Below are 21,508 nucleotides of genomic sequence, written 5' to 3'. Positions count from 1 at the left end.
TTGATTTCTCTACAGAATTGTGACTAATTTTGTCCTCTCTAGTTTTAGTAAATAAACCCCTAAATGTCCAATCACAGGCTGGGGCAGTCTGGGATAAAAACTTTATTGCTCTAACTGCAATAAAATGAAGTGAGGTAGGGCCTGGCATGGGTGAATGAATCTGAAAAGTGACTTAGCATAGGCACAAATTTGTGAACAGGCAAACCTGTTCCAAGATATTTGTTGTTTATTTAGCTTTGTCTATAATTTTGCTTGAAAAACTTGTAATGAACTGGTAAGATCTCAGCTATATTAGGTGCAATTTTGCACTTCCAACCTTGTGGCAACAGTTTGGGGAAGGCCCTCTTTTGATCTAGCATGACTGTGACCCTGTGCGCAAAGCCAGATCCATAAAGAAATGGTTAAAGAGTTTGGTGTTGAACTACAGTGAGTCCTGACCTCAAACCTACTGAGAACCTTTAGGATGAACTGGAATACCGATTGTGAGCCATGTCTTCTCACCCAACATTAGAACCTGACGTAAAAAATGCTTTAAAGCAACTCTGTTGCTTCCAAGATATTTGCGCGGTGTAATAGAATAATAGAAGTTATCAGAATAGGTTACGGTTAAGAGAGTAAAGATCTATATGAAATATTGATGCAAAAAATAATTTGAAAGGCGCATAATGTTCTTTTAACACTCCAGCAGTCTTTTTCTGTGGCACAGTCAAGCTGACCAGGTCACTTTAACCTCAATAGACCAGTTTCTGGCAGAGCATAACAATAATAAACAGTGCCACACAGTGATCATGAGTAATTGGTCCTAATAGGGATCAATTTACCCAGCTTTCTGTAAATGTCATTGTAGGCATTTAGAAAGGACTAGCAGATTGTCCATAAAAATGTACTCCTTCCCCTTGTAATCTGGCTCCTGCAATACGAAACTCGGGAAAGAGCTCCAGTAGCTGAGTTTTGTAAGCCATTAGTTAAGCAAAATTTAAGTGATATTCTTTATTGGCCAACTCCCTAAATTTTATAAAGAAGAGTTTTCCACATACGGCATTCACTTCTTTCTCTTCAAAAACCATTAAACCATTGCCTACAGCACAACCTTTCATATCCCAAGCTTTCAGTTGTTTCATCTGCCTGCCCCTATAAGTAGGGGCATAGGGATGAACCATGGTGCTCAGATGGCACCAGGAAGTGTTAAATGTAAATATTCTTCAAGAGACCTTAGTTTTTGAAGGGAGCAAAGTAAAGGCTTGCTCAATGTAAGTATTAGAAGTCTTAAGGGCTGCTTTTTCCCCAAGCAACAGTCATGTTATTAACTTAAGCCAATGAAGGATATCACTTAAACGCCTATGATTTCCACAGAGCTAAAAGGAAGCAGGTATAGTCCATAAACTGGGTTTATATTATCTACCAGAAAGGCCTCAGATGAAGTGTCAGGCCACCAGAGACAGAACCTATGCATTTTAATACCTATCAAATATACAGAAAGGGAGAGATTGGCTAGAAAGTAGGTTGTGCTGTTTCTTTTTTTTTTTTAAGAATCTAAAGATGTGGAAAGGTATAAAGTTGTGTTGAGTGGAAAACACAAACAGAAAAACATCAGTCTACATAACAATTTAGCATTTATTTTTTCTTGCTGTTCATTTAAACCTAGACAATAACCTCTATGACAGACTATCTAGTTCTCAATGTATTCTTTTCAGAGCTTTGTGCTATCATAATTGTATCAATTATATGCCATTATAACAAAAGTTCACTGCTAATGGACATCTCCTTTGATACACAAGCATGTAATATGCCTGCATGCCTTTGTGCATTTCACAAACTCCTGATACCTTAGGAGAATTCAGAAAAAAATAGACTTCAGATGCTTTTTTTCCCAGTGCACATAAGACAATAAAAACTAGTACCAGACACATATGTGACTTTGTGTAGGGTACTGTTGATACTAAAGCATTTAAAAGACATTTTAGACTATTTTGTGTTTCCAACCTTGTGGCAACAGCTTGGAGAAGACTTTCCTGTTCCAGCATGACTGAGCAAAGCCAGATCCATAAATACATGGTTTGATGAGTTTGGTGTTGAGGAAATACTGTGGCCTGCACAGAGCACTGACCTCATCCCTATTTTGGAATGAAATAGAGCACCATCAATTGTGAGCCAGGTGTTTTCACCTAACATCAAAACCTGACCTCAAAAATGCTCTTTAGGCTGAATTGGCAGAAATTCCCATAGGCACACTCCAAAATCTGTGAAGTCTTCTCAGAAGTGTGGAGGCTGTTATAGCTGCATGCGTGGATGGAGGGTATTATAGGCATAGCTCTATAACATACTATAGGTGTGATGGTCATGTGTCCACAAACTTCTGGCCGTACAGTGAATAAATATTTGATAAATCCAAACAAAAAATACAGAAGGCACCAAGAGAAGTACTATAACTGCTAAGAACAGAGATACCGCTCATAAATCAATAAGCGCTGCCTGTATCCCTCCTTTCTAACATTCCTCTTGTGTTTTCTTTAATAGACCACGACAAGGTTAATGGAGAGGTTGGAGAACAAAACAAATCAAAAACATGTACAGTTTTGTAGAAAAATGACTGAGCAATCCAGCAGGAAAAGTGTTGAAGACTGAAGCTATGGAACACTATCCTGACCCCAACAAAAGGAATTAGAATAGAGTATAGTGGCAAAGAGTCAATTTGATCTATTGGATGTCAATGCTAATAAAAACTTGGCTATAAACACAGGTGTTGGTCAATGGAAGTAATATGATCTGCTTGAGATGCAAATTCCTGTTAAGATTTTAACATCCAAAGATAAAAAGGTAAAAATGTCGGAAGTGGCCAGAGGCTAATGGTATTTGGGAAAAATATCTTCACTATTTACTTGCTACATACCATATATACTCGAGTATAAGTCGATCCGAATATAAGTCGAGGCCCTAATTTACCACAAAAAAAATGGGAAAAACTTATTGACCCGAGTATAAGACGAGGGTGAGAAATGCACAGCTACTGTAAGTGGAAAAGAGGGTCAACAATGCCCATTTGCAGCCTCACTGTGCCCATTTGCATGCCTCACTGTGCCCATTTGCAGCCATAGGGCAGCCGAACTTCAAACTCGGTAGTTAACGGTTCCTAGATGCCCCCTAGCTGCAGCCAAAATTTGGGGTCTCTGAACCCAAAGGGTCCCGAAATGACATTGCTGCAGATAGACACAGTTGACCAACTTTGGGGCCCCGTATCTCGGGGGCCACTTAGTGCTAGGAACCCCAAATTTGGTGTGCAAACCCAGTGGACCTAGAACCATAAAATATCCAAAGCTGAGGTTTCTAGCACCAAGTGGCCCCGAGATACAGGGCCCCAAATATTCAGAAAAGGTTCAGGTTCAGAAAATGTCAAGCACTTTTTTGCAACAGGGAATGACATTTTCCGAACCAGCTTTGGGGCCCCGTATCTCGGGGCCACTTGGTACTAGGAACCCCAGCTTTGGATATGTTGTGGTACCAGTTCCACTGGGTTAGCACACCAAATTTGGGGTTCCTAGCACCAAGTGGCCCTGAGATATGGGGCCCCAAAATCAGTTCGGAAAATGAAATTTTTTGCTGCAGAAAAGTGCTTGACTCGAGTATAAGTCGAGGGGGGCACTTTCAGCACAAAAAAAGTGCTATAAAACTCGACTTATACTCGAGTATATACGGTACCTAAATACGATCAAATGTAAATTATTAAACTACTGTGGGCCACAAATGTGCCAAATACAGCCAAAGAACGCCAGTTTAATATGCCTGTTCTATGGCCTATTTGTTGAGGTTTCAATCAACTTATTGATCATTTTTCAGGTGTGGAAGGAAACATAGAAACCCTATGCAGATAGCGTCTCAGGAGGGGTTTTAGACCATGAACCTTCAGCTGCATTCACACCTCTGCAGTTTCCAGCAAAAGGCACCTTCCATAGGGATGAATTGTAACACCTATACAATGTACCTAAAACATACTGCATAAAATTAAGTGGGGTTAATGGATCCTTAGGGATGAGAAGCAAGCGTGCTAATCTTGATTTATCTGCACCAGTAAAAGAGCTTTTAGGGGCTTTTGAAGGGGAAAGAAAAGGATCTCTTGGAAACTACTTTTAATGGTATGAACAAACATCTATTGAAATAAACCAACAATACGGGATGTCATGGCTACCAGGCCACTGCACGAATGTGAAAGTGTTGTACACAATAACCAGATTGATGCTTTTTCCCTTCTAGTGCTAACTTCAGAATAAAAGCAGACTGGTGGAACGGGTAGGTTCTGCCATTTGCCCTGGTCCTCAGGAGTCAATCTTACACTAGAGTTGACAAAGGAAAAGGAATATGAAGGCAATGGCCACAACTATATTCCAGATATCATTTCCCATATATATAGGTATGCACACTGTGTGTGCACCGCTTACACAGCGCTCCTTACAGTACATTAAGTGTCCAAAAGTCCATGTGTAAAGCTTTCCAATGGCAATTCCAGTAGGGGATGGGATAGAGAAGTGCAGACAGTAGTCTATCATAAAGCAGGGGTGGTATATGCAAAGCTGGAAGGAGCCGGGAAGGCGGGTAGACAAGCGTTGTCTACAGCCTCAAGCGGGGATAGCCAGCTGTCAGAACAGGAATGTTGTTTTGGATGTGGGTGGGCCGCAACAAAAAAAGGGCCCAAAATACATCCCTGGGAATTACAGACCAGTTAGCCTAACATCAATAGTATGCAAGCTCTTGGAGGGGATGATAAGGGACTATAAACAAGATTTTAGTAAGGAGAATGATATCATTAGCAGTAATCAGCATGGATTCATGAAGAATCGTTCTTGCCAAACCAATCTATTAACCTTCTATGAGGAGGTGAGTTGCCATCTAGATAAAGGAAGGCACATAGACGTGGTGTATCTGGATTTTGCAAAAGCATTTGACACATTTCCCCATAAACATTAACTGTACAAAATAAGGTCCGTTGGCATGGACCATAGGGTGAGTACATGGATTGAAAACTGACTACAAGGGCGAGTTCAGAGGGTGATGATAAATGGGGAGTACTCGGAACGGTCAGAGGTGGGTAGTGGGGTCCCCCAGGGTACTGTGCTGGGACCAATCCTATTTATTTTGTTCATAAACGACCTGGAGGATGGGTAAATAGTTCAATCTCTGTATTTGCGGACCATACTAAGCTAAGCAGGGCAATAACTTCTCCGCAGGATGTGGAAACCTTGCAAAAAGATCTGAACAAATTAATGGGGTGGGCAACTACATGGAAAATGAGGTTTAATGTAGAAAAATGTAAAATAATGCATTAGGGTGGCAAAAATATGAATGCAATCTATACACTGGGGGGAGAACCTCTGGGGGAATCTAGGATGGAAAAGGACCTGGGGGTCCTAGTAGATGATAGGCTCAGCAATGGCATGCAATGCTGCTAACAAAGCAAACAGAATATTGTCATGCATTAAAAAGGGTATCAACTCCAGAGATAAAACATTAATTCTCCCTCTCTACAAGACTCTGGTCCGGCCGCACCTGGAGTATGCTGTCCAGTTCCGGGCACCAGTCCTCAGGAAGGATGTACTGGAATTGGAGCGAGTACAAAGAAGGGCAACTAAGCTAATAAAGGGTCTGGAGGATATTAGTTATGAGGAAAGGTTGCGAGCACTGAACTTATTCTCTCTGGAGAAGAGACGCTTGAGACGGGATATGATTTAAATTTTTAAATACCGTACTGGTGACCCCAGAATAGGGATAAAACTCTTTTGCGGAAGGGAGTTTAACAAGACACGTGGCCACACATTAAAATGAGATGAAAAGAGGTTTAACCTTAAACTACATAGAGGGTTCTTTACTGTAAGAGCGGCAAAGATGTGGAATTCCCTTCAACAGGCGGTGGTCTCAGTGGGGAGCATCGATAGTTTAAAAAAAACTATTAGATAAGCACCTGAACGGCCGCAACATACAGGGATATACAATGTAATACTGACATGTAATCATACACATAGGTTGGACTTGATGGCTCTTTTTTCAACCTCACCTACTGTGTAACTATGTAACACGTTTCAGGGGCCCCACCCCCTTTAAGCAGCCCTAGTGGCTGCTTGATGCTCCCTCCAGTCTTGCATATACCACTGCTGCTGTATGATAGACCACTGTCTGCATTGATGCAAGTTGTGTGCTGCCTTTTCCTTGGTCTATCCCAGACTGGATATAGAGTTTTTTTTTTTTTTTCACATGTAAGCATGCCATTTTCAATAAATAGTAATATTGAGATTCTGCTAACTCCAGCACCGTGCATGTGTCCTCTATTCTTTTAATACATCTTTTCAGGAAAGAGACACTAACATTTGCCTAGCTGCCTTCCTATTTTATTTATTTATGTTTACAAAATTAGGTCCAATGGGGGCACTTTACAGAACAGAAGCCAGGCAAATGATAGAAGATTAGCTACTCTAGATTGTACAATCGGGTCCATAAATATTGGGACATCGACACAATTCTAATTTTTTTAGCTCTATACACCACCACAACGGATTTGAAATGAAACGAACAAGATGTGCTTTAACTGCAGACTTTCAGTTTTAATATGAGGGTATTTACATCCAAATCAGGTGAACGGTGTAGGAATTACAACAGTTTGTATATGTGCCTTCCACTTTTTAAGGGACCAAAAGTAATGGGACAGATTAACAATCATCCATCAAAATTTCACTTTTTAATACTTGGTTGCAAATCCTTCGCAGTCAATTACAGCCTGAAGTCTGGAACACATAGACATCACCAGACGCTGGGTTTCATCCCTGGTGATGCTCTGCCAGGCCTCTACTGCAACCGTCTTCAGTTCCTGCTTGTTCTTGAGGCATTTTTCCCTTCAGTTTTGTCTTCAGCAAGTGAAATGCATGCTCAATTGGATTCAGGTCAGGCAATTGACTTGGCCATTGCATAACATTCCACTTCTTTCCCTTAAAAAACTCTTTGGCTGCTTTCACACTATGCTTCGGGTCATTGTCCATCTGCACTGCGAAGCACCGTCCAATGAGTTCTGAAGCATTTTTCTGAAGATGAGCAGATAATATTGCCCGAAACAATTCAGAATTCATCCTGCTGCTTTTGTCAGCAGTCACATCATCAATAAATACAAGAGAACCAGTTCCATTGGCAGCCATACATGCCCACGCCATGACACTATCACCACCATGCATCACTGATGAGGTGGTATGCTTTGGATCATGAGCAGTTCCTTTCCTTCTCCATAGTCTTCTCTTCCCATCACTCTGGTACAAGTTGATCTTGGTCTCATCTGTCCATAGGATGTTGTTCCAGAACTGTGAAGGCTTTTTTAGATGTTGTTTGGCAAACTCTAATCTGGCCTTCCTGTTTTTGAGGCTCACCAATGGTTTACATCTTGTGGTGAACCCTCTGTATTCACTTTGGTGAAGTCTTCTCTTGATTGTTGACTTTAACACACATACACCTACCTCATGGAGAGTGTTCTTTATCTGGCCAACTGTTGTGAAGGGTGTTTTATTCACCAGGGAAATAATTCTTCGGTCATCCACCATAGTTGTTTTCTGTGGTCTTCCGGGTCTTTTGGTGTTGCTGAGCTCACCGGTGAGTTCTTTCTTTTTAAGGATGATCCAAACAGTTGATTTGGCCACACCTAATGTTTTTGCTATCTCTCTGATGGGTTTGTTTTGTTTTTTCAGCCTAATGATGGCTTGCTTCACTGATAGTGACAGCTCTTTGGATCTCATATTGAGAGTTGACAGCAACAGGTTCCAAATGCAAATAGCACACTTGAAATAAAATCTGGACCTTTTATCTGCACCTTGTAGAGGGGATAATGAGGGAATAACACACACCTGGCCATGGAACAGCTGAGCAGCCAATTGTCCCATTACTTTTGGTCCTTTAAAAAGTGGGAGGCACATATACAAACTGTTGTAATTCCTACACCGTTCACCTTATTTGGATGTAAATACCCTCAAATTAAAGCTGAAAGTCTGCAGTTAAAGCACATTCTGTTTGTTTCATTTCCAATCCATTGTGGTGGTGTATAGAGTCAAAAAGATTAGAATTGTGTCGATGTACCAATATTTATGGACCTGACTGTATGTAGAATAAAAGGGACCAACCATGAAAACAGGAATGCGAAATGTTGGTGCGTTTACTGTAAAGGAAAGAAAGGGATCTTGTGGAAAGCAATAGCAGCAGTTAAATGTATATAAGGTTAAAATGTAAGATCATATATTTGTTTCAACATTGTATTTCAGTTATTTCTAGCCTACTTTGACTAATCTGAATTATCTTGAAATGTATAAACATACTTTATTTAGCCCCTCATACATTTACTGCTTTGTATTCTGTGACAAGTATTCACTGCTGTGTCAAACAATTCTGAGAATCTGCCTTCTAAACTACAGAGGTGTTGATGAGTGGACAAGCCTCAGGAGGCAGAGTCAGTACAGGGACTAATGCTTACAGGCCGCTAGGTCTCATGGGATATATAGTCCTTACAAATTAAAAAATAAACAACAGAGGAGAAGCTGCAAAGCCTGCAGGGAATCCAAAAAGATGTGGAAAGAGACGACCAGCAGACAGGCAGCACCCATGCAATGGTGTTTTTCAAGTAAGCATACATATTAGATTGTCAAAAATACCTATTGTTTGTATTGCTACTACAATGATAATGTTATAAAATGAAAGTGTATGCGCTGAACCTAGAACTACTAAAGGTCTTAAAAAAATATTAAATGCTAGTTATTTTTCCCCATACATGTCAAGTTAATACAGTCAGAAAGACAGACTGCAGCAAATGCAACTTGAGCCATTTTTGGTGTGGTCTGCATTTTTGATGCCGCAAACATTGGGAGACTGTGTGATCCCTATTCGCAGATCAGCGTTTGCTTCTGCGGATGTAAAACGTAGAAAGCAATGCATATAGAAAAATCAAACCATTCTGTTTCTTTTTTACAACTCTGGTAAAGGCTTATTCTGTGAAATCCCCATTATCCATATAATATAACCAGGTATTACATCAGTGAGAAGAATCTTGAGCATTTCAGTTTTGCACCTGAAAGAGACTGGCCATGAAAGAGCTGGGCCAGACAAGTTACATAAACATAAGCTGCTTTTTGTATATTGGATTTGGCTTTTCACAAAGCTTTCGAGATGTAAAAGAATTAACCTCAAGTTCTCCTGAAGTGGATGCTTGTTGTCTGTGTCACACAGTAACCTACATATTACAGCCTGGTAGAAGCATGCGTGACATATAACATGCATAGTAGTAAGTCTACACTCCAGTATACTGTAGGTGTCTTTGTATTTACTCTCCTCCCCTCGCATATTGACAGAAAATACAATTAAGGTTGCAGAAGACCTGAAAAGGTTCTCACTGCAACATATCGTAAATTAATAGTCTCCTCTTTTTGGGCCTACCCAGCTACAGTCCAATTTCTGCTGCATTGCGGTAAGGCAAACAACACAGTGTAATGTACAAGTACTCAATACGATTGGCACCATTTAAATTGTAGTGCAGACTACAGAATGAAAGCTGAGTGGTAGAACAGGTTGGTTCTGCCATTTGTCCTGTTCCTCAATAACCAATTACATACCACCATGTTTTTGGAGTATGCAGAGGAAACCCGCGCAGGCACAGGGAGAACATACAAACTCCAGGCAGGTTGTACAATGGTTGGGACTTGAACTGATGACCCTAGTGCTGCCGGGCGTAAGTGCTAATCACTTTTTTACTGTCCTTGCCTGTGATAGACCTTTGTCTCTTTTGTCAGAAAAGAGAAGTGGACAATTATTAAAAAAAAAATACAATTTAATACAATTCTTGGAGGAAATTTACAGAAACATATCTTGAAAATATTCATCAAACTCTTCTTCCCTGAAAGAGAAAATAAATAAATATTTTAAAATAGTCTAGTTATTTATAAATGTGTGGAATTCCAGCTTACACTTAAATAGTCTAAAAACGGTCTCCTCCCCATCCCCCCCCCCCCCCCCCCAACACCTATGCCAATTAATCTGTGTAATAAAGATGTATATAATTACCTATTTTCAGGCCTTTCTGGTCCAGTCACATAAAGAGGCTCCCCTGTGTCAGCCAGGTAGGCTGCAAGGGAGAGGAGGGATTGCAGACAATGTATGAGCCATTGAACCCATGGGTGATGTCACTGCTTTAGCACAGGTTCACACTGACAGCGGGAATTAAATCGTGCAAGTTAAAATGAACTCACATGATTTTATTCCCGCATGTCAGTCCCGACTTTGGGGGAGATTTCTGAGACATCTGTGCCGGTTGCTGCACAGATGTCTATACAAATCGCACCCCAAAGTCGCCAAAGGTAGTACAGAAACTACTTTTGGGAATCGGTGTGGCGCCAAAAAGCTGGCGTCGTACCGCGAAATCGCATGCCAAATCGCTGCAATGTGAACCTAGGCTTACTTGCAGTTGTCAAGTGCTTTCTCCTCTCCCCTGCAGCCACTGACAAAGAGGATCAAGTGACCAGATCGGAGTGGCCTGAAAATGGGTAGGAATATACATCTTTCTTACACAGGTTAGCATAGGTGTTGGGAGGGGGAGGGCACAGTTTTAAGGGCTAATTGGGTGTAAGCTGGAATTCCTCTTTAAGCTATATGCATAGTCTTATGCCGCGTACACACGGTCGGACTTTTCGTCTACAAAAGTCCAACGGACGCTGACGGACTAAAGCTGGCTGGTAATCCGATCGTGTGTGGGCTTCTCCGGACTTTCAACGGACTTTTTTAGCCTAAAATCCGACGGACTTTAGATTTGAAGCATGCTTCAAATCTTTACGTCGTAAGTACGACGGACCCCGAAGTCCGCTCGTCTGTATGCTAGTCCGACGGACAAAAACCCATGCTAGGGCAGCTATTGGCTACTGGCTATGAACTTCCTTATTTTAGTCCGGTGTACGTCATCACGTACGAATCCGTCGGACTTTTGTGTGGTCGTGTGTAGGCAAGTCCGTTCGTAAGAAAGTCTGCCGCAAGTCCGCCGAAGGTACGTCGGAAGTCTGTCGGACAGGCTGTCGGACTTTTGTAGACGAAAAGTCCGACCGTGTGTACGCGGCATTAGTTTTGAATAGTCAGCTAACAGTTGCAATATTGTCAGTCTGGCCCTTGGGATTTACCAGCCCTGATATTTTGGAAATGGTAATTGTAAAAAAAAAATACAGGTATCTTCATAATTTATGACTGACCGTGTTTTTTCATCTGGTTCTTGTTGAGGACCTTTCCAGAAATCGCTATTGGCTGATTCATCATTACCATCTTCCTTATCATTACCTGTATCTGCAGAGCAAAGCGTGTAAATATATAAACAAAAAGTACGAGTAGAGGAAATTCATGGCAACACTGGTTAAATTTTAAGCTTCATTGTTGGCAGTGCAGTGAATCCTTTCATCTTTCAGACAATGACCTATGAGCTAACTGAGAGCTCGGGACTATGTCCATCATAAAACAGAGAACAAACACACTGCAATCTGCATTCTACATTGTGCATCTGTCCCATATACCAACATTACCATGTACACCCATTTTAATATTTCTCCGTTCATGAATAAGCACAGTTTAACTAGTTTGTATACATGCAATATGAAAGTTTAGTATACTAATTTTACTAGATTATTAGATCTGCAAAAGTCACTGAAGTTGTTCCCTTTCTACCTCGTACAAGTTTTTCGAAAACCCCCTTCTATATGCCTAGTCCAGGGTCACACAGGTTCTACATATCTATTTCTACAAGGGAGGTCATCAATGAACTATTCTTAGAGTAGCATAACAGAAAGCCACTATTCTTAAATGGAATTTGTCCATTCAGGGCAAAGTGACAGATTCTCTTGAAAGTTTACACCCCCCCAACCGATTAATACTAACCTTTACCCAAGTGCATTCAGTATAAGGCAGTATGTGACCTTCTCTCCTTCCTCTTAGAGTGCTTTTTTTTTGGGCTAGATCTGCGTATGCACCAACAAAGAATTCGCACAGGCACAGGCAACTATACAGCTTCCTCGTTTAACACCATTATTAACTGAACAGTGGTTACATTAATTTATTGCCCAAACACCAGGCTGGAGGCAGGGAGGTGACAGAGGAAGCTGCATAGCTGAACAAGGAATTAACCACATGCCTACTGGGCACATTTACCCCCTTCCTGCCCAGGACAATTTTACGCTTTCAGCGCTGTCACACATTGAATCACAATTGTGCGGTCATGCAACACTGTACCCAAACTAAATTTTTATCATTTTTTTTGAGACAGATAGAGCTTTTTGTTGGTGGTATTTAATCACCACTGGGTTTTTTTTATTTTTTGCTAAACAAATGAAAAAAAAAAAAAAAAGGATTTTTGGAACAGCTTATCTGTAAAATCCTTTTCTTGGAGTACATTATGGGACACAGAGCACAGAGTAATCACTATGTGGGTATATAGGCACCTTCAGGTGATGGACACTGGTATACCCAATACAGGAAGTTCACTCCCTATATAACCCCTCCTCCTACCAGGATTACCTCAGTTTTTGTAGCAACGCAATATACCTAAACCCCAAAAGAGGGGAGGGGCCTCTGTGTCCCATGATGTACTCCAAGAAAAGGATTTTACAGGTAAGCTGTTATAAAAATCCTATTTTCTTTATCGTACATCATGGGACACAGAGTACCATAGTAATCACTATGTGGGTCTTCCCATAGCAATGCTATTTGAGGGGAGGGAGACACAACCCGTAGGGCACACCCAGACTTGAGGGCCTATACTGCTGCCTGCAGCACACTGCGCCCGAAGGCGATATCCTCATGCCTGCTCACATCCACCTGATAAAATTTAGTGAATGTATGTACTGAAGACCAAGTTGCGGTCTTACAGATCTGAGCCATGGAGGCCTGGTGATGCACTGCCCAAGAAGCACTAACCGCCCTGGTAGAGTGCGCTTTGACTTGGAAAGGTGTAATCTTACCCCTTAAATCATAAGTCTGAATTATAACTTGCCGAATCCACTTAGCGACAGTGGATTTCAATGCTGCCTGTCCTTTCTTAGGACCCTCTGGCAGTACAAATAAGACATCAGTCTTCCGAATCCGAGCAGTCATCTTTAAATAGACTTTGACCGCTCTCACCACATCAAGACAATGTAGTGACTTCTCTTCCCCGGAACATTGTTTTGGAAAAAACAATGGCAGGACAACATCTTGGTTCAGGTGGAAACCTGAGACCACTTTTGGCAAAAAACCTGGACGAGGGCGCAACCCCTCTCTGTCCTCATGAATAATCAAGTATGGCTCTTTGCAAGAAAGAGCAGCCAATTCCGAAGCCCTTCTTGCTGAGGATATAGTAACCAGGAACACCAACTTCCTTGTCAGAAGGACTAAGGGAATATGTTGTATCGGTTCAAATGGCTGTTTTTGTAACACTGACAAAACTAAGTTCAAGTCCCAAGGGTTCAAAGGTGATCTAACTGGCGGATTAATCTGCATCACCCCTTGCATAAAACCCCGGACTAAAGAATGTGTAGCAAGTGGTCTTTGAAAGAAGACCGATAAAGCTGAGACTTGGATCTTTATAGTGCTCAAGGCCAACTTCATCTCTACCCCTAATTGAATAAAGGCAAGAATTCTGCCTATGATATATCTCCGAGGATGCCAACCCTTGGATTCACACCAGGAAACATAAGCCCTCCAGACTCTATAATATATAGTTCTGGAAGCTGGCTTCCTTGCATTAATCAAGGTAGAGATAACTGACCCGGAAAGCCCACGTTTCTTCAGAATGTGGGTTTTAGTAGCCGTTAAATTTAGCGTTCACAAGGCAGGATGGAATATTGGCCCCTGTGAGAGCAGGTCTGGCCATAGTGGAAGGGACCATAGATCCTCCGCCGCCATCTTTACGATTTCTGCATACCAGGACCTTCTGGGCCACGCTGGGGCTTCCAGAATTACTGGCTTTCTTTCTAGCTTGATCCTGCAAAGAAGTCATGGCAGCAACTGAATAGGGGGGGAATGCGTAAATTAGTGAGAACTGATCCCACGGGGTCACCAACGCATCTGTCCGCATGCAAGTGGATCCCTTGTCCTGGACACAAAGTTGACTAAGTTCATGTTGAATCTGGACACTAGAAGATCTACGTCCAGAGTCCCCCATCTTTGGCAAACAGCCCGACAAATGTCGGGGTGAAGAGACCATTCCCCCAGGAATAACTGCTGGTGACTCAGGTAGTCCTCCTGCCAATTCTCTACTCCTGGAATGAAGACTGCTGATAGGCACGGAACATTCCTTTCTGCCCAAGTTAGAATATGGTTCATCTCTGTCTGCGCTGCAAGACTCTTGGTGCCCCCCTGGTGATTGATATAAGCCACAGCTGTGGCATTGTCAGATTGGATCCTGACAGGACAATCCCGTAACCTGAAAGTCTAGGCCTTCAGAGCTAGACGCACTGCCCGAATCTCTAGGATGTTGATGAGCAAAGCTCTTTCGGTTCTTGATTACTGTCCCTGGACAGTTGTCTTCTCTAGTACTGCTCCCCAGCCTGAAAGGCTGGCATCTGTCGTTACCACTTTCCAGATAACTGATCTGAAGGATTTTCCTTTCAGCAGATTCTGGGTTAGTAACCATCAACTGAGGCTTTGGGACACCCTTGGAGACAGCCGCATTGGCAAGTCTAAAGCTTGAATCATTTTGTTCCAAGCAGACAGGATACTGTTTTGCAACAGCCTCAAATGGAACTGGGCATAGGGAACCACTTCGAATGAAGCCACCATTTTCCTAACAACCTCTCCTTTCGACCTGACCATCCGCACCAGTCTCTTATGGAGTTGATTTTTGCCTGAGGCAAGAACACCTTTTTTCTGGGCTGTGTCTATGATCAGGCCCAAATACTCCAGCTTTTTTAGCAGTTTTAAGGAAGACTTCTCTAGATTGAGAATCCAACCCAGACTTTCCAGGTAACTGGTTGTAATGCGTACACTATGCTCCAAACGAGCCACGACTGGTCTATTAGCAACAGATCATCTAGGTACGCCAAGACTGTTATGCCCTGTGCCCTTAACCTGGCTAGAGGTGGGGCCAGAACTTTTGTGAACACCCGGGGTGCTGTGGCTAGCCCGAAGGGCAAGGCTACAAACTGAAAATGCTGTTGTTCTACTTCGAAGCGCAGAAACCTTTGGTGATCGAGAAATATAGGGACATGCAAATATGCATCCCTGATGTTGATAGACGCCAGAAGTTCTCCTCCTTGTAGGATAGAAACTACTGACCTGATCGACTCCATGCGAAAGGAGCGGATCTTCAGGAACTGATTTAGATTCTTTAGATCTAGAATGGTTCTGACATCTCCATTTGGTTTTGGTACCATAAAGAGGTTTGACTAAAACCCCAAACTTGCTCTTCTGTGGGGATCTGTATGATCACCCCCTGAGCCAGTAATCCGTCTAATGCCCGAAACAGAGATTGCCTTTTCCCTGGATCTTTGGGAACGTTTGATCTCAGAAAACGAGAGGATGGAGACTCCCGAAATTCTGGTTTGTATGCTAGAGACACCGTGGAGATGACCCATCTGTCCTGAATTTCCTCTTGCCAGACTTCTGAGTAATGCAGACGCCTCTTCATAATGAGGCTTTAGAATTCTGCTTTGCTTTATGATTTCTGTCCCCAGGTCTTTTTCTGTGCCTGACCCGGAAGCTTTCCTCTAGAGTCTGACAGTGGAAGCCGTCGCCACTGCCTAGAGGCAGATGCTCCTGGCGCAGGGGAAGGAGTCCGCTTGAATGAAGGATGTTTATACTTTCTTTTGACTGGCAAAAGAGTACTCTTCCCACTACAAATTGTTTGGATGTATTTGTCCAAATCATTCCCAAACAGTCAATCCCCATGAAAAGGGAAACTAGTCAGAAGCCTTTTGCAAGGTGCTTCGGCTGACCAATTTTTTAACCACAGGTTCAATCCGTGATCAGCTGCATCTGATGCGCGCCGCAGGGGGCACGCAGGCAGTGCAAACATGAGAGGATGTCATATATCCCATTATTCAGCTATAGCGCGGACGCCAAAGGGTTAAGCTTGCCATTTGCCTGGCTTTGCAGGGAGTCAGATGTGAGTCAGATCACCTTGCTCCCTGGAAGACTTTGCATTCTGAGAACTCCTATGCTATGCACTTCAACAAGGGGGGGACAGAGTGCATAAGGGAGAGCTCTGTTTCACTTCTCGATTAAACTTAAGCTTTCCATAGACAGATCGAAATTTGGCCAGTTCAGCAGGAATCGGGCGAATTTCGATCCATCCACAGGCAGGCTGGTTGTAATGAAGGCGATTCATTGATAGACTCCAATACACCCAGACTGTTGGGGTTTTTTTTTTTGTGCGATTACTGCCAGCAGCTATAGCCGACAGCAGTGATCATTGTATTCAGAGAGTAGAGAAACCTCCCATTGTCAGAATCCAACAGCACAACAGTAGGGATCCCCCCACATCAACACTGACTGTGTTAATGGGGAAATCTACCAATTTTCTTTCCTTCAATCCCTGGTTGAGGGAAATAAAAATTGCATGATCTATAGTTAGCCTTATACAACACAGAATCAGACTGTTCCCTCCCCTTCCCCACTACTGATAAAATTACTATTTACCTTCTTCACTAGAGTCCCCATGTCTGCGTGTAGATTTGTCTGGAAGAAAAGACACAATCTCAAAAAAAATTCTACGTAAATATCTTAATACATGCCAAATCTAGTTTTTCTGACAAGGCAGGGAATATACCAGTATTTTAAAATAGCTTACCTTCTTCCAATGGAGCAGTACAGGTTCTTAAAGTATCCTGTGTACTTAATGAGAAATGTTCAAAATGTACTTGCCTTATGTAAAGTTTAGGTATATGTGATGATGGGTTTATGAGGGTATCCCTAAAGCTGGCTCCACACTTTCTCTTTTGCATTACAATAGATGTTTGGGTGCATTTTAACATGTTGTGCATTGACAGTTCATGAAAATGCAGGCAACATGGGTCCCTCAACGTATGCTGACATGCTAAAACATGTTGTTGTATAACTATTTTCAACACGTCACGAAAAGCATTGTTGTGAACTAGCCCCTTTGAAAACAAAGGAGTTTTAGCTTACAGAGGATTGGATAAAGTAAGTCAGCAGAGTTTCCCCTCATTTACTAAGCTCTGAAGTAATTGCCTTTGCAGAGTGCACCTGCACTACCAAAGCGCACAGTCTATTTTCCTTTAGTAAATAAACTGCAATGTGTGTATGTGCGTTAAAATGTTTAGGTATGATTGAGCCCTAAAGTAACTCCGGAGACCTAAGCAGCAATGTCTATAGGCCCTCCAGTAGCAACAAGCACAAGTTAAAAGTTTCTACTGGCCAAAGCTAATACATTTGGGAGGTAACAAATGTAAATTTACTTTAAAGCAACAAACCAAACAGTTCATTAATTACAAATCATACCACAAGGTTTTGACATCAGACATATCAGGCTTATACAGGCTTAAAAAAATAAGGAAGAGCCATTTATTATGATCCCAGAATCGTTTCTTACCCCTAATACAGTTGTGCACATATGTTTACATACCCTGGCAGAATTTATGATTTCTTGGCCATTTTTCAGAGAATATGAATGATAACACAAACCCTTTTCTTTCACGCATGGTTAGTGTTTGGCTGAAGCCATTTATTATCAATCAACTGTGTTTACTCTTTTTAACCTCCTTGGCGGTAATCCTGAGTGTGGCTCGGGGGTTAAATTTCAGTAGCATTAGCGGTAACACCGAGCCACACTCAGGATTGCATTGCAGGATCCTGGTGCAGGTTACTTACCTTGTCACCAGGATCCTGCGATGTCGTGTCCCCCCCCCCCCACTGTGTCGGCGGTCTGTGTCCTCCATCCAATGCCTCTGTGTGCCGGGCTCAGTTCCCTGTGAGCATCTCGACACATGGGGGTGGAGCCGGTGGCAAATTAAAAAAGTACACAAGACATAACACATACAGTAATGTAATTTGTAAGATTATAGTGTACTGTATCAAATAATTTCACATTTCTTTTGTCCCTAATGCTTTGTCCAGTGTCCTGCATGCACTTTTATATTATATATACTGTTCTTTCTGCCTGGGAACATTAGATTGTCCATAGCAACCAAAAAGTGTCCCAGAATTGAGCGATAGTAAATTGTGGGGAAATTAATTTTATTGTTATTATATTATTTTTTATAACTATTTATAGTTATTTATTATATTATAATTTATGATTTCGTAATTCAAACTTCATCATACCCGGGATGTCTACTAGACTCTTATCTGAACAAATTTAAGTGTGTTATTACTAAGAATTACAGGCCTACAATATAAAACACCAAATTTCTATGAAAAACAATTGTACTGCTTTGAGACGCAAAAATCTGACATAATCTTACTGCCAGGGAGGTTAAATCATAATCACAACAGAAACTAACAAGATGACTGATCAAAGGTTTACATACCCTGGTGATTTTGGCCTGCTATTAAAAGGTAACCATCCTCACCGGTAATCTCACCGGTGTAATGTTGTCAAAGGATCTGCGGGAAAAGGTAGTCAAACTGTATAAAACAGGAAAGGGATATAAAAAGATATCCAAGGAATTGAGAATGCCAATCAGCAGTGTTCAAACCCTAATCAAGAAGTGAAAAATGAGGGATTCTGTTGAAACCAAACCACAGTCAGGTAGACCAACTAACATTTCAGCCACAACTGCCAGGAAAATTGTTTGGGATGCAAAGAAAAACCCACAAATAACTTCAGGTGAAATACAGGACTCTCTGAAAACATGTGGTGTGGCTGTTTCAAGATGCACAATAAGGAGGCACTTGAAGAAAGATGGGCTGCATGGTCGAGTCACCAGGAGAAAACCATTACTACGCAAATGCCACAAAGTATCCCACTTACAATATGCCAAACAGCACAGAGACAAGCCTTAAACCTTCTGGCACAAAGTCATTTGGAGTGATAAAAACAAAATTTAGCTTTTTGGCCAAAACCATAAACACTACTTTTGGAGAGGAGTCAACAAGGCCTATGATGAAAGGTAGACCATTCCTACTGTGAAACACAGAGGTGGATCACTGACGTTTTGGGGATGTGTGAGCTACAAAGGCACAGGAAATTTGGTCAAAATTGATGGCAAGATAAATGCAGTATGTTATCAAAAAATAATGGAGGAACATTTGCATTCATCAGCCAGGAAGTTGCACATGGGACGTACTTGGACATTCCAACATGACAATGATCCAAAACACAAGGCCAAGTCGACCTGTTATTGGCTACAGCAGAATAAAGTGAAGGTTCTGGAGTGACCATCTCAGTCTCCTGAATTCAATATCATTGAGCCACTCTGGGGAGATCTCAAACGCGCAGTTCATGCAAGACAGCCCAAGAATTTACAGGAACTGGAGGCTTTTTGCCAAGAGGAACGGGCAGCTCTACCATCTGAGAAGATAAAGAGCCTCATCCACAAATACCACAAAAGACTTCAAGCTGTCTTTGATGTTAAAGTGGGCAATACATGGTATTAAGAACTGGGGTATTTAAACTTTTGATCAGGGTCATTTGGTAAGTTTCTGTTGTCATTATGATTTAAAAAGAGTAAACAGTTTATTGATAATAAATTGCTTCAGCCAAACACAAACCATGAGTGAAAGAAAAGTTTTTGTGTTATCATTCATATACTCTGAAAAATGGCCAAGAAATCCTAAATTCTGCCAGGGTATGTAAACTTATGAGCACAACTGTAAATAAGCAAAATAGTGATACAAGTGGTTTTTGAAGCCCAACTTTAAAACATTCAAAGATAAAATGACAAACTCCTTCCTGAACAATGAGAATAAAATGAGTGCTTGTGATACACTTAAAAAAACAGTTTTAAAATGAGGAAGTGCTAAAATCCAATAGAATGGGGGCCTGTAGATCGTGATCTACCAGTAGATCATGGACAGGTGACTAGTAGATCGCGTTCTGGGCTTGCTGACCCGCCATCCCAGAGCATCAAACAGAAAGAAAAGCAGAGGGACTACTTGTAAAGTTGGAGCTGTAGTAGGGAGTGAAGAGCCACATAAACCGATGCCTCCTCTGTAGTGCTGGCTCCTGTCCCATGCAGTGTGATACCAGCTGCACTCCATCTCTTATATCCTGGCTAGGGGTCTGCAGAGTGGTGTTAGCAGCAGGAAAGAAGAGATCTTCAGGGCAATGTGAAGCAATACACTGGGCATAATATTATAGGGCTGCTTTCACGCTGATGTACTGCGGTTTACCCACACCATGGTGCAGTACAGTGTACCTGCAGCTTTCCTGCGGGTATGCTGTGCTTAGCCATAGACTTCTATAATTTCCTGCAGGTTTGGTGCACTTTCTGAATGCAGGAGTTTTGGTGCGCTTTCAGAAAGTGCACCACACCTGCAGGATATAATAGAAGTCTATGGCAAAGTGCAGCTAACCCAGGAAAGTTGCAGATGTACTGCGCTGCACCTGTGGTACAGGTAAATCGCAGCACATCAGTGTGAAAGCAGCCTTATAGGGGGCTCAGAACAGTAAGGGTTCATTTACATTTACAGTGGTGGTAAAATCCCATAGTTAATATGTGTTTTCATCACCTCCACTCCAACCACAACCCCTTTAGCTGCAGTGATCAGTGGTGTACACATGTCACAGCCGCAGCAGGAGTTATACGCCCTGTCATGGTTGGTGTGTATAGCACCTGCCAAGCATGACCCATTCAAGCAAATGAGGCCACTCTGCAAGTGCCCCACAACCTTGTGCAGTACAGCAAACAAGGGGTTAAATCAGGCAGCGTTGTGTGGTTTTCTCACTACCTGCTGTAACCCTTTGGACCCCGCAGAGGCATGCAGTTGTAGGACACTTACAGAATGGCCCAATTTACTTGAATGGGTTGCGATTGGCAGGCGGTAGCACCCACTAAAAGCAACAGGGTGCTTAATTCCTGCTGCGCTATGTGTACATCTTTGGCTGCTGCCTCAGCAGTTAAAGGGGGGGGGGGGGTAGGACTTGGGGGCGGTACAACTGCGACTCAACCGCAGGGTTTTATCAAACCCCAACTTTACGTGTGAACGAGCCCTAAGGGTGCCACTGCCAAATGCAACTAAGGGCTCATTCACAAGTGCAGTAGGCACTGCTGCTCCTCTGAAAAGCAATCTAAGTGTGTTTGACAGGTGTTGAGGAGGCGATATGTTGCCTCCTCACCACCTGATTTGAACCCACAATTGGTGTGCAATGCGCCTGACTGCGTAGTAGTACGGCAATTAGAGGTTTAAAACAGGTGTGAGGCGACACTGGGCTACACTTTGTCCAGTGACCTTTGACTTCTCTTAGATAGATAGATAGATAGATAGATAGATAGATAGATAGATAGATAGATAGATAGATAGATAGATAGATAGATAGATAGATAGATAGATAGATAGACACTTCATTTTCCTGCAAAGTAAAATAGTTAATATG

At 42.1% G+C, this 21,508-nt stretch overlaps 2 protein-coding genes across 3 annotated transcripts in view; one reads left to right on the top strand and one right to left on the bottom strand.

The window, feature by feature from the left end:
• PDE6C (phosphodiesterase 6C) overlaps positions 1-2,739 on the top strand; it is a 138,870-nt gene extending 136,131 nt beyond the window's left edge. The window contains exon 22 of the mRNA XM_073596026.1: positions 2,518-2,739. Coding sequence (XP_073452127.1) covers positions 2,518-2,582 — 65 coding nt within the window. The 3' untranslated portion in view covers positions 2,583-2,739. The remainder of the gene's footprint in view (positions 1-2,517) is intronic.
• A 7,075-nt stretch (positions 2,740-9,814) lies between these two features.
• The window catches only part of LOC141105868 (protein FRA10AC1), a 96,672-nt gene continuing 84,978 nt past the window's right edge, over positions 9,815-21,508 (bottom strand). For both annotated transcript variants that reach the window (XM_073596023.1, XM_073596024.1), the window contains exons 12-14: positions 16,651-16,689; positions 11,241-11,331; positions 9,815-9,901 (exon numbers count right to left, since the gene is read on the bottom strand). In XM_073596023.1, coding sequence (XP_073452124.1) covers positions 9,859-9,901; positions 11,241-11,331; positions 16,651-16,689 — 173 coding nt within the window. In that variant the 3' untranslated portion in view covers positions 9,815-9,858. The remainder of the gene's footprint in view (positions 9,902-11,240; positions 11,332-16,650; positions 16,690-21,508) is intronic.

This window comes from Aquarana catesbeiana, linkage group LG08 (genome assembly GCF_042186555.1).
Source record: "Aquarana catesbeiana isolate 2022-GZ linkage group LG08, ASM4218655v1, whole genome shotgun sequence".
Taxonomy (NCBI): domain Eukaryota; kingdom Metazoa; phylum Chordata; class Amphibia; order Anura; family Ranidae; genus Aquarana; species Aquarana catesbeiana.
The sequence above is the reverse complement of the archived record's forward strand: the minus strand, read 5'-3'. Positions and strand labels throughout refer to the sequence as shown.